At 37.8% G+C, this 12504-nt stretch overlaps 1 protein-coding gene across 3 annotated transcripts in view; it reads left to right on the top strand.

Moving 5' to 3' along the window:
* MCM9 (minichromosome maintenance 9 homologous recombination repair factor) overlaps window positions 1-12504 on the top strand; it is a 95409-nt gene that overhangs the window by 11185 nt on the left and 71720 nt on the right. For all 3 annotated transcript variants that reach the window (XR_012002869.1, XM_072765329.1, XM_072765323.1), the window contains exons 3-6: window positions 605-921; window positions 2156-2237; window positions 7797-7997; window positions 12241-12366. Coding sequence is in view for 2 of the 3 variants with exons in the window: in XM_072765329.1 (XP_072621430.1) it covers window positions 605-921; window positions 2156-2237; window positions 7797-7997; window positions 12241-12366 (726 nt within the window). In the remaining variant the exon portion in view is untranslated. The remainder of the gene's footprint in view (window positions 1-604; window positions 922-2155; window positions 2238-7796; window positions 7998-12240; window positions 12367-12504) is intronic.

Raw genomic sequence — 12504 nt, forward strand, 5'->3', positions numbered from 1 at the left:
TTGGTATTTTGTACCTTTTAAGAAGTTGCCTGTTTATTAATGGTGAAAAACATGTTTTTTAAGGGATAAAATGGTGCTGCTGTGGTTAAACCTCTAGGTAATTCAAGGCTTGGAAATAGTCAGATTTATGTATTAATGAATTCTGAACCTAAAAAAGGAATAGCCTTGTAGCACTGTGGGGCTCTGTCATTATGCTACCCTCCCTTTATCAGTTAGCTTTGTGGTTTATTCAGTCATCAGTTGATTTTATGTGTTGCATGTGGCAGTATGTTTTTTTGTTGAATGAGGTTACAATTACTGTTATTTAGATTCTATTCAGCCCTTTTAATGAAAATCAGTCCTTTTTTTTTTTCTTTTAATCCTGGTTATTATTATGTCATCTGGATATGTACTTTTAAAAAGAGTCCACTGATCATCTTTATTTAAAAAATCCTTTTCTATTTTCTTAATTGAGTTGATCTGATTTCTTTTTTCTTAAGTCAAACTCAATTTTTTTTTTCCTGAAATTATACCTTCTCCGCCAGGAAATATAAGAAGAATATATTCCATGGAGTCAAATTCCAAGATAATAAGTTGATATGGTTTTGTTGTTTTTCTCCATCAGGTTTGCCTGTTTGTCCTGAGCTGGTGAGGGAGCACATCCCTAAAACCAAAGATGTGGGACACTTTTTATCTGTCACGGGGACAGTGATTCGAACAAGTCTGGTGAAGATCCTGGAATTCGAGCGGGATTACATGTGTAACAAATGCAAACATGTATTTGTGGTCAAGGCTGACTTTGAGCAGTACTATACCTTCTGCCGGCCATCCTCCTGCCCGAGCTTGGAGGGCTGTGATTCTTCCAAATTCACTTGCCTCTCAGGCTTGTCTTCATCTCCAGCGAGGTGTAGAGATTATCAGGAAATCAAAATTCAGGAACAGGTAAATGATCAAATGATCAAATGAAAAAACAAAACCAACTTTGAAGAAGCTGAAGGTCAACCTTTTTAGCTCTGGACAAATTACCAGGATAGGGAACGCATACAGGATTACACATGGGATGTGTGTTGCCCATACATCAGAATACAGTCTTTAGAGTCATGCAATTTTATTTTATTTTATTTATTTATTTTTGTATTTTTTTTGTATATTTTTTTATTGGAGTTCGATTTGCCAACATATTGCATAACACCCAGTGCTCATCCCATCAAGCGCCCTAGTCATCTCTGTATAGAGAACATTGGTGAGAGGGTTGTAGAATGGCTTAATAATTATGTTAAAATTAAGGGAATATTTAAGAAGTTCAGATAAGCTGTATTTAAGGGATAGGAGAAAATTAAATGGGTTTAAGTGATTATTAAACATTAGAGTGGTCAGGATTTGGGGTTTAGGCCTGATTTTATATGCCGTGTCAAATGAGACATACATAGACACTTTAACACTGAGAGTATGCCAGCTTTTCCTTTACTTGCTACTTAAAGTCATATTCAGTGTTGAGGACTCAAACTCCTATCTTTCTACACCATTCTTAACACATGGCCTCTATTCTTAGTCCAGGATGGTAGTTTACAACTCTGTCACTGCTGTATGCTAGTCAAGGAGCAGGGAGAGGGAAGGACAGATGAGAGCATCAGTCATCTACCCCAAGTCTCCATTCGAGTAGTCTTCCTTGAAGTCTCCCCGGGCAGGTCTACTTGTATTTCTTTGGCCAGAGCTTAGTCGTAGGACCATATGAGTATACCCAGGGGCAGAGTAACCTGGGAAATACAATCTTTTTACTGGGTACATGTCCACATGGACTAAAATCAGGGTTCTGTCACTAAGGAACAGTAATTTGTCCTGGGTCTTACGACTGCAGAGGAAAGAACTACATGTCTTGTCTAGATAAGTAATTTTGTTATTCTACTTAATCATGGAGTATACATTTATTTTGACCATCTACAAGGTAGATTACATTTCGAGATATTTTCTGTAATGGTGTTTTTATTTTACTCTAGTTTTAGTTTATAAATGGATAGTAGGCACAGTTTTCAAGAAAATTCTGTAAATCCCCATCATAATTGAATTGTATGATAATACCAGGGAAATAGAAAACAGTAATTTCAAGAACTGCTAGCTTCTGAATACTTAGCATGTATTTAAGCATACTCAGAATGTATCTGCTTTTCCTTGCTAGGTACAAAGGCTGTCTGTTGGAAGTATTCCACGATCTATGAAGGTTATCCTGGAAGATGATTTAGTAGACAGTTGCAAATCTGGTGAGAATTAACTTTTGCTAACTTATGTAAGATGTCCTAAAGTGCTGATTAGGAAAAAGCCACTTTTTATTTTCCCGAGAGCACTGGGAAATGACTGTAGAGGCTTAATTGCTCACCTTGAGAATAGAAACTGGCATAGAGGCAGGAGGTGATACATAACAGGGAAGAAGCTGGGCCAGTAGCTTAGCAGTCCAGTACAGCCACTTGTTTTGTAAATGAAGAACTTGACTTGCCCAAGTCACTTGGAGAATAAGGGGCAGAACTAGAACATGAACCCAAGTCCGCTGACTTTTCATCCAGGAGTCTCTTCAGTATATGCTTGCCTAACAGCAGCAGCTTTAAAGATTATAGCAGATTTAGTGAGGAATTAAGTAAAATGGATCAGACGTATGACTCTGTCAGATGCTCTTGTACTCTTATTGCTACCTAGAAGAAAGGAAGTGATTGTTCTTCTTTCCTCTGTGCTGGTGACAGCACTACAGGAGTCACATTGATTTTGTCCTCTGAGGGTTCTCAGTGTTTTCATTGGCCAATTGCCCAAATTGGAAAGGAACTTAAAACCATACTGAAAAAAAAAAAAAAATACTGTAAAGAACTGTGGGTATTTGTCACAGAGAAGCCTCAGGAAGGACATGACAGCCAACTTTTCATTAATTGGAAGGTTGTCATACAGAGATGGAATTATAGTTATAGAAGATACTATTGGGTTTCGGTAGGCTGAAGCTCCAGAAGGTAGATTTTGACTCCATATCTAATAATATAAGGTGTCTACCATGGGACGCAGATAATGGTTGAGTTTCTTTTTTCAGAGACAATCAAGCAGAGGGTATACAGCATCTTGTTAGTGACTTATGCCTTATGATGGCGGTTGGTCTGGATGATTACAATGTTGCAGACAAGTCAAAGACTCTGAGCTTCAGAGCCATTCTGGAGATCTGAGGGCTCCAGAAGGGGTTATTATGATGTCATTCTTAGTTATATTTTGATCTTGAGGCTGACTAGACAGCTCATTAGCTCTCTTTTGCCCCATTTCAACTCATCTTGCCCTGCCTATTCTCTTCTCACCGGGGAGAAGGAATCAAAAGTATTTGTGGAAAGAGAGCCTGGGTGACTCAGTCAGTTGAGTACCTGACTGTTGGTTTCAGCTCAGGCCATGATCTCACAGTTGTGGGATTGAGCCCCAAATTGGGCTCTGCACTCAGGGTGGAATCTGCTAGAGATTATCTTCTCCCTACCCCTCTGTTCTGCTCCTTGCTTGTGCTCTCTTTTTCTTTCTCTAGAATAAATGAAATCTGGAAAAAAAAAAAAAAAGTCCTGTGGAAGGGCAAGGATTAATATCAGCTTCTGTGTATAGAAGTGTTCTGCATTGAATTTTTAAATTATTTTTACAAAAGTGTTAAGGAGGAATTTTATTGGAAAAATTAAGATGTGGGGTGCCTGAGTGGCTCAGTCTGTTAAGCGTCTGCCTTTGGCTCGGGTCATGATCCCAGGGTCCTGAGATTGAGCCCCACATCAGGCTCCCTGCTCAGTGGTAGTCTACTTCTCCCGCCCTCTGCTTGTGTGCTCTCTCTCTCACGTTCTCTCTGCCTTCCTCTCCCCCTTTCCCTTTTCTCTCTCTCAAAAAAAAAATAATAAAATAAAATAAAATAAAATCTTTATTTTTTTATTTTTTATTTTTTTAATTTTTATTTATTTATGATAGTCACAGAGAGAGAGAGGCAGAGACACAGGCAGAGGGAGAAGGCAGGCTCCATGCACCGGGAACCTGATGTGGGATTCGATCCGGGGTCTCCAGGATCGTGCCCTGGGCCAAAGGCCGGCGCCAAACAGCTGCTCCACCCAGGGATCCCAAAATAAAATCTTTAAAAAAAAAAAGAAAAATTAAGATGTTGGGAGGTTTTGTAAATCAGTGTTGCTCAGGAGAGTAAATACTATTCTGTCTCTGCAGTAACATTTAAATATCGTGAGATATTAATAAAATTTGGTGTGTTTTTTAAACCAATGTGATGGTGTTATTTTACATATATAATGCAAAAAGAATAAAGGGAGCTTTTTTCAGTTGTTGGTAGGGGCTAGGGCTATAAAATTTACATGGCGCATTGGTCAGCTAACAGTAAAGATCTCAGACACCAAGCAGATTGCCTTCAAAGTAATAATCTGAAAGTTAATCAGAAACTTTTACCAGAACTGACAGGCACTAAAGACTCTAATGTGGAGTTTAAAAGTCTTTTGGATTTACAGAACTTTGATCCAAAAAAGGTTGTCTAGAACTGCAAAACTTGAGTCAGCTTCTCTGAAGCTACTCTTTCTACCCCTAGAAAAGACAGATGACAACCTGTTCCCCTAAAGCCAGTATGTTCTCCCAATACACATTCCCAGTCCTTGACCGACCTTTGTCTGTGAAAAAGATATGAGAGCTTATTCTTTCTCTCTTCTTATTCCAAGTAACTTTAAAACGGTTGCTTTCACTATTTCCCTAGGAATTTCCAGTTGCTATTTAACATTTAAATTGCATTGAAGGTGGGTCAGAAAGTGAAAATGGTTGGTAATCTTAAACTAAGCATCAACAGTTGTTTCTTAATTCACCTCAACATTCCCTGCTATAAAGTATTTCCTGTTCTCACTCACACCTTAATCTCACTCACCCTTAGTCTGTATAGAAAACACAAAGCACAAATGTGTCCCCTGGCAGAAACAGGTATATCTAACCTCTTACTCTGCATCCCTGTTCTCGCCTACCAGACAGATCATTTCTCCAAATTCCATCGTTTCCTTTTCTAACTCTAGATTTTTCCAGATGCCTCATTTATGAAATATTTGCTGAGCTACCATTTCATTAAAATGATGAGGCAAGGGCAGCCCCGGTGGCGCAGCGGTTTGGCGCCGCCTGCAGCCTGGGGTGTGGTCCTGGAGACCCGGGATGGAGTCCCACGTCCGGCTCCCTGCATGGAGCCTGCTTCTCCCTCTGCCTGTGTCTCTGCCTCTCTCTTTCTGTGTCTATGAATAAATAAATGAAATCTTTAAAAAATAAATGATGAGGCAAACACCTATGGAAGTAAGAGTTCATTATCTAGAACCAACACCTATGGAAGTAAGAGTTCATTATCTAGAACCAAGACTGCCCCCATCCACCTAAGAATCACCAACCCATAGTTTGAAATTTATAATATCAAATATATCAAATATATTAAATTTATATATATAACATGTATTATATATATATTAACAGTTTATCATTGTCTAAACGATTCTCCATGAAAATAACTGTGATCGTGGATTGCCTGCTGAATGGACCAGGCTGTGTAAAGTACTTTTTTCATATAGGACTCTAGATTTTAATCAAAACCTATGATATGTGGATCAGCAAAGTAGTGCTTATATAAGCTTAGCCTGAACATGAAAGTACCCTTTGTTGGAAAATAAGATGTTTTTATGCGGTTCATCTAAACTGAATTCTTCAGTGAAAAATCTAAAGCTATTTTTCTCTGACATGTCACTAATAATAATGGGTGGAAGCAGTCTGTCAACGGTGCTTTTTTCATTTATCCATAGCTACAAACGTCTGTGGGAATCAAAAGATAAATGGCATAATCCTTGCCCTTCAGGAATTTACAGTCTGGTTGGGAACCCCAGTCTGACACATGCAGAGTAATAAAGTTGGAGGTTGTGTCCTGATAACTGCCAGTGCAGCAGGAGATCAGAAATGGGTCCGAATGTGGGTAGCTGAGTGGTAAATAAGCTGCCGAAGACAGAGCAGGACAAAGAGATAAGATTATATAAAAGCAAAAATCTTAGCTTCCTGCAAATAACATCATTTATAACTTTTACTACAGAAAAGTTAAAGTATAAGTAACAGCTAATATTTAGCTGTTGAGTGCTTCTTATATTCTACATTTTGTATGAAGTAATTTACAAACATCATCTGACTTAATTTTCACTATGGTTCCGTGATATAACTATTCCCATTATTGTAGGTCAAAGCATAGCTCAGCAAATTTAGATAATTTGCCCAAGGATATAAACAAGTGAATTGTGGAGCTGGGATCTGAACCCAGATCTGAGGAGATCAGTGCTCTTGGCCATTCTTCAGTACTCTACATTTCCATATAATCACAAGTCAGATTATTTGTGGGTGCTGTATCTAAAGGTTGTTTCTTATTTGACTAATTCAGAAACAACTTAAGTATAATCCATTAAAATGACAGTAAAGGACTGTTCTAAGTGCTCATAGAAGGGTTACCCCAGTTGTTTTCATCTAAAAATGGGGGGCAAACAATATAGTAAATGATCACTATCTTGATTTGGTTTGAAAATCCTTCCAAGCAGTGTCTTCCAAAGATCTTGAAAACACATGCAGAGCACCTATTGAATTTGTCACCATTTGTTACAAAGTTGCTTCTGGCTAGAAATCTTTCTATCCTGTAATTGCTACCACCAGTTTCTTCATGCGTTTAGCATTTACAGAATGTTTTTCTTCAGAAAATCAAAAGTTCTGCAGATTATACATTGCTATTGATATTTAGAGAGGCATTTTGCATCAGCAAATATCATGTATTTGACACAAGCTTGGATGTGAAGACTTGTCAGTTCAGAGACGCTGTTTGTTGCACAAATTATAAATACCAGATTGGATTTGGGGTATGTCCAACATCTTCTATTCAACAAGATTTTGAGAACTAGGACCATCTTTTCTTCTTGGGGCTCCCTTTTCTCTAACACCAAAATACTGAATGCCAACCATTCATTCATATATACCAGTTAATTGATGCACTGAATTGTATGTAATAATCACAGATGTTAAGTGTTTGGAGAATGTGCCCATAAACTACCCAAGACCTCTTAGGAAAACCTGTAGAAGTTAAATATTCTCCCTAGGAATAGAGTTTCTTTAGGTGGGAAGAAACCAAGAAGGAACAGGCAGTATTTATCTTCTGTTTTCATAGTTTATGGAAAAGGGCTTTGAAGAAGAACAGGCATTTACTTATTTCTTAGTTCATTCATCTGGGTTTTTTTTAGGCAATAAGTAAAATATCAGTAAAGGTGATAAGTAAAAACTAATATATAAGAAACTAAAACTAGTGTCACTTACCAGAAGACTGTCTCCTTTCCTGATACCAAACTGATCATAGTCTAACCTTCTAGCTGTAGCTCCTGCCTATTCTTTAAATGAGAACTGTATGGTTAGGGATTATGAGAGGATGGACATTTCATCCAATATAGTAAGAATGAATAAATCATCCAATAAGTTATTTTTCCAGTGAAGGGTGACAATCTTGTATGATTATCATGGTGCAGATTAAGAAAAATAAAAATGCCGACTTTAGCTTTTGGCTATGCAGATATAAGTGCCTGTACCAAAAAAAAAAAAAAAAAGAAGAAAGAAAAAGTAGGAAATCTGTGGTGTTCCTTTGCCTCCAGATTGTTTTCTAGATGAGTGTTTACCATTCACTGAGTGTAGGAGAGTGGTTTATTTATTTCCGGATCTTTGCCATGCAACCCTGTGCCCAGCAAGCAGTATGCTACTCCTGGACTTTGCTGCTACTTGGTGCTCTTCCCTAGGTGATGATCTCACTATTTACGGAGTTGTAATGCAACGGTGGAAGCCCTTTCAGCAAGATGTGCGCTGTGAAGTGGAGATAGTCTTGAAAGCCAATTACGTCCAAGTAAATAATGAGCAGTCTGCAGGAATCGTCATGGATGAGGAGGTCCAAAAGGAATTTGAAGATTTTTGGGAATCCTATAAGAGTGATCCCTTTGCAGGTTTGTGATTTAATGGCATTTCATTCAGTAGTTAAATATGAGGTCTGTGATTAGGAGGGGCCTTACATGGTGCAAAACTCAATGGCTGAATTCAAAGGGTGGCAGAATTCATCAGTACTTGTAGCCATAGTTTCCTTTTGAAGAGCCCTTTTCTGGTATAGTCTTTTCAGTTATAAATCTTTTTTGGAAAATCAAGGCTGGATTACAAGCCATCTTCCACTTCTGTTATTTTAGATGTCTCTTGTACTGCCAGTTTTCTCCCTTAACCAATCAAATATACAATTCATCCTTATATAGGCAAAACACATCCTACTATGAAACCTAATTCTATTAAAGCTTTATTCCTTTTCTGATGTACTTAGATAATAAAGACAACTTCACCCTATTTTAGCTAAAAAATTTTTTTAAAAGAGATTTTACTTATTTATTCATGAGGGACACATAGAGAGGGGCAGAGAACTAGGCAGAGGGAGAAGCATGTCCCCTGTGGGGAGCCTGATGTAGGACTCCATCCCAGGACCCCAGGATCATGACCTGAGCCAAAGGCAGATGCTCAGCCACTGAGCCACCCAGGCATCCCTTAGCTAAAGATTTTGAAGTATACAATCAGTAGGAAAGAGATGAGAGATAGAAAGATGCAAAAATAAGCTTTGTTATCATAGCAAAAACATGACTATGGCACTAAAATATGTAGACTAAAACATCATAGCTTTTGGGTGCATGGACTATTTTTTATTTAAAAATTCCAAAGGTATAATACCAGTTAAATCTTTAAATGTCTGTTTTCATTCTTCCTTGGAGGCATCTTCTGAGAAAATTAAACAAGTCAGTGATAGACTATTTGTAATAAACTTCACCTCAAGTCTCACTCATATTGATTATTTTATTCTTAAATACTGAACTGGGGCACCTGGGTGGTGCAGTCACTTAAGCATCTGACTCTTGGTTTTGGCTCAGGTCATAATCTCAGGGTCATGAGATCAAGCTCTACATCAGGCTCCATACTCAGCACAGAGTCTGCTTGAGATTCTCTCTCCCTCTCCTTGTGCCCCTGCTTGTGTTCTTTCTCCCTGAATAACATCCTAAAACAAAATAAAATACTGAACTGGACAGACACCAATTCACAAAGTAAGGTTCTTACTTGCCTCATTATGAATTGTTTGCTTTTATTTTGTGGATGGATTTTTTTTTTTTTTTTTTTTGTATCTGCAAATAGCATGTACGTAGGGGGTTCCTGATCATTCTTTTATCTAATCTGTACAAAAGGAACTAAAGTTCTCCACATTGTGGCTTTATTAAGCAAGCCCTTTAAGAATCATTTATATTTTTAAATGAATTTTTTAATTTAAAATTGTTTCTTAGGATCAGGTCCTCACAAAAATCTGTAATTCTTCCTTGGACCACAATCACTTCTTATTAATTCCTGTAACGAGTGAAGGAAGGGTATTATTATACAGTGTTTTAACCAGACCATGAGAAATACTTTGTGCTGGCAATTAAAAAGAGTCTGTTTTGTTTTAATTAGAAAGTTATGGATGTACAACTGATTTACTGGATAAAAGGAAGAAGTAAATATAATGAATGATCTTGTAAGAAACATTAGTTAAGAAGACAGAAAGAAAATGAGGCAACATTTTTCTTTTTAGTCTGAGTGGATTCTGCTTTCTTAGTTTCCCAAGCACAGTATATTGTACTTTACCAATGAAAGTATATATGTATTAGTTGCAGGGAAGAAGACGGGGATGGTGAAGGTGGGGAGCTGTATCCAGAAGGGTGTTTTCATTTTGCTAGTCTAAAGTCAGAGATTACTTCACTGCTCAGCTCTTAGAGGTTGATCTGCTTCATTAAGATCTGATACTGTGGGTATTGTCTAGAAGCTGAAGGCTTTTTTTTTCCAGTCTACAGTGTCCTCAGGAATTCTCTGACCCTGGTGTTTAGATGCTGGTTATAAACCCACATGTAGGCATTGGAGTCTGTTGGGCTATCTGAACCCATTTTGGGGTGACTCAGTTATCTTAGATCTAGGAAGTTCTCTTCATTGGGTAACTGAGGGCCATACCACAAGAGTGGGCTAATAGGCCATAGACACACTATAAACATGGTCTAGAATCAGAAATTTGGGAGCGAGAAAGGGTTGGGGGTAGCAGTCACTCTAATGCGTTCTCTTCTATGATACAGCCATGGGAGCATCTACTGTCATGATTCAAGGAACTTTAGACCGCAAATTTAAGGGAATGGTTCTTCCCCTTTATTTTTTTCTGGTATCAGATCTGCCTTTATAGTATATCTTTTGTGAGAAAATCTTGAGATCAGAAATAAGTACAAGTAATACAAGTAATATAATAGTTTAACAGTTAAGTGTGTTAGGTATTGTTTGTTTCTGTGCTATACAATTATTAACTCCTTTGATCCTCAACAATTCTACAAGATACCATTATCATAACCATTTTACAGATACGGAAATAGAGGCAGAGAGGTTAAGAAACTTGCCAAGGTCAGACAGGTAGTAAGTAATAGCACTGGTATGTGAATCCAGGCCCTGATTTTAGAGCCTGTGCTCTTTACAGGGATATGTTTTCTGTCAGCATATCAGTCACTAAATCCACCTTTATTCAGGAAAGCTGGCATAGAAGTCTCCCAGGTCAGTTTGCCTACTCCTAAACCTTTTTGGGGGCTATTCCTTCTTTCTTTGTAATGTTAATCCCTAGATTCTGGACAGAATTTACATACCTGCTTTAAGGTCTTATTTGCTTAGATCCCAGATATTCTTCATCTTTTTTCTCTGGGTTTTCTACCTCAGGAAAAGGGAGGGATTCCCTCTGGTAATTAATGAACTGCCTTCCAGGATTTACTAATTCTTTTTTTTTTTTGATCCCCATTTTACTAAAAGGTTTTCTTTCTTCACCATGTCTGCCATCCCAGGTCATATCATTGCCTGTATTGCCAATGGATCAATTTTGATTCATTACAAAAAGTAGCCCTTGTGTTTAAGGCCATAAATTCTGGAGGAAGCCCTTTCCTTTCCCTTAATGCTTTGGCAGAAAAGCTTCTGGAACTGGAATAATTAGCTAAATATTTACACGATTACTTTCCTCTTCAAAAGAGCTACCTCTGAAACATTAATACAAACCTGGAAGTCCCTGAAACATGCAAATTAGTTGGCAGCATGTAGACATACAGAGTACCATCACAGCAGTGAATTCCGTGTAAGTTAAGACAAGCTCAGGACAGGCTTGTTAGGATATTATAGGTTCTAAGAGCCCCTGCTGGTTGATTGGGCCAGTGATTGAATGAAATAGCTAATTTATATGTGGATAGGCAGATTCTCAGATTTGATGTTTTGATATTTCTGAAAACAAACTCAAACAGTGATACTCTCTTATTTAAAGTACATGACCAGGGGCACCTGGGTGGTGCAGTCAGTTATGTGTCTGATTCTTGGTTTGGCTTAGGTCATGATCTCAGGAGATGGAGCCCTGCATCAAACTTTACACTTAGTGCAGAGTTTTCTTGAGATTCTCTCTTTCTCTCTGCCCTTCCTGCTTATGTGGTGATGCGTGCACTCTAAAATAAGTAAAATCTTAAAAAAAAACAAAAAAAAAACAAAAAACACGTACTTAGGAGAATCCAAGACTTCCAGCTTAGATTACTAGAATTGTAGTTTATAATAATCTTTTTAATACTGATTCCCTGGTAACTTATTCTAGGTAAAACAGACTTAACCAAATTGTTCAGAACAAACGCTGAATTGACTCACAGGTAGATTGATTTTACTTCTCTTACACCTCTGAAGAAGCTCCGTTGAGCTCCAAGTACCTGTTGTATTTAAAAATTATTGGTTTCTGCATCTTACTGTTTGAGATCAAGCACCTTCACTTTATTTAGGCAATGGAATTACTGCACAGAAGTGCTGTGTTATTTTAAAGGGATAATATTATCTTAATGAGGGGATAAAGGAGATTGCTTTCTGTCCCTTGTAAAGTATGATAAATTTATGGCAACTTAAGTAGAGGTCTAAAAATAAATAGCAAGGACTAAAAAGCAGACTTCTCCTATCATGTCATGGATAAAGAGGAATTTTAGGGCCAAAACAGTTATTCACTCCTTTTAGGCATTTGGAAATAGTCTTCTTGATCATTTTAGATGGCAGAGTATGTTTATAGGAAGTTAGGATAGGAAGGGAAATTTCAGATAGGATTTCATGAAAACTGTTAGTAACATCTGACCTTTCTGCCTTTCCTAGGAAGGAACGAAATACTGGCTAGCTTGTGCCCTCAAGTTTTTGGGATGTACCTAGTAAAGCTTGCTGTGGCTATGGTGCTGGCTGGTGGGATTCAAAGGACTGATGCTTCAGGAACACGGGTCAGAGGTTAGTACCTACTTAAAACTTTGTGAGAAATGTTAATACATACAAGGTGAGAAGCTAGAATTTTTCTTTCCTGAATAAAAATTACTTGAGCTTTATTTTCCAGCCATAATCTTTTAAAGCTGACAGTTGACTAATACT

This window comes from Vulpes vulpes, chromosome 1, assembly GCF_048418805.1.
Source record: "Vulpes vulpes isolate BD-2025 chromosome 1, VulVul3, whole genome shotgun sequence".
Taxonomy (NCBI): Eukaryota; Metazoa; Chordata; class Mammalia; order Carnivora; family Canidae; genus Vulpes; species Vulpes vulpes.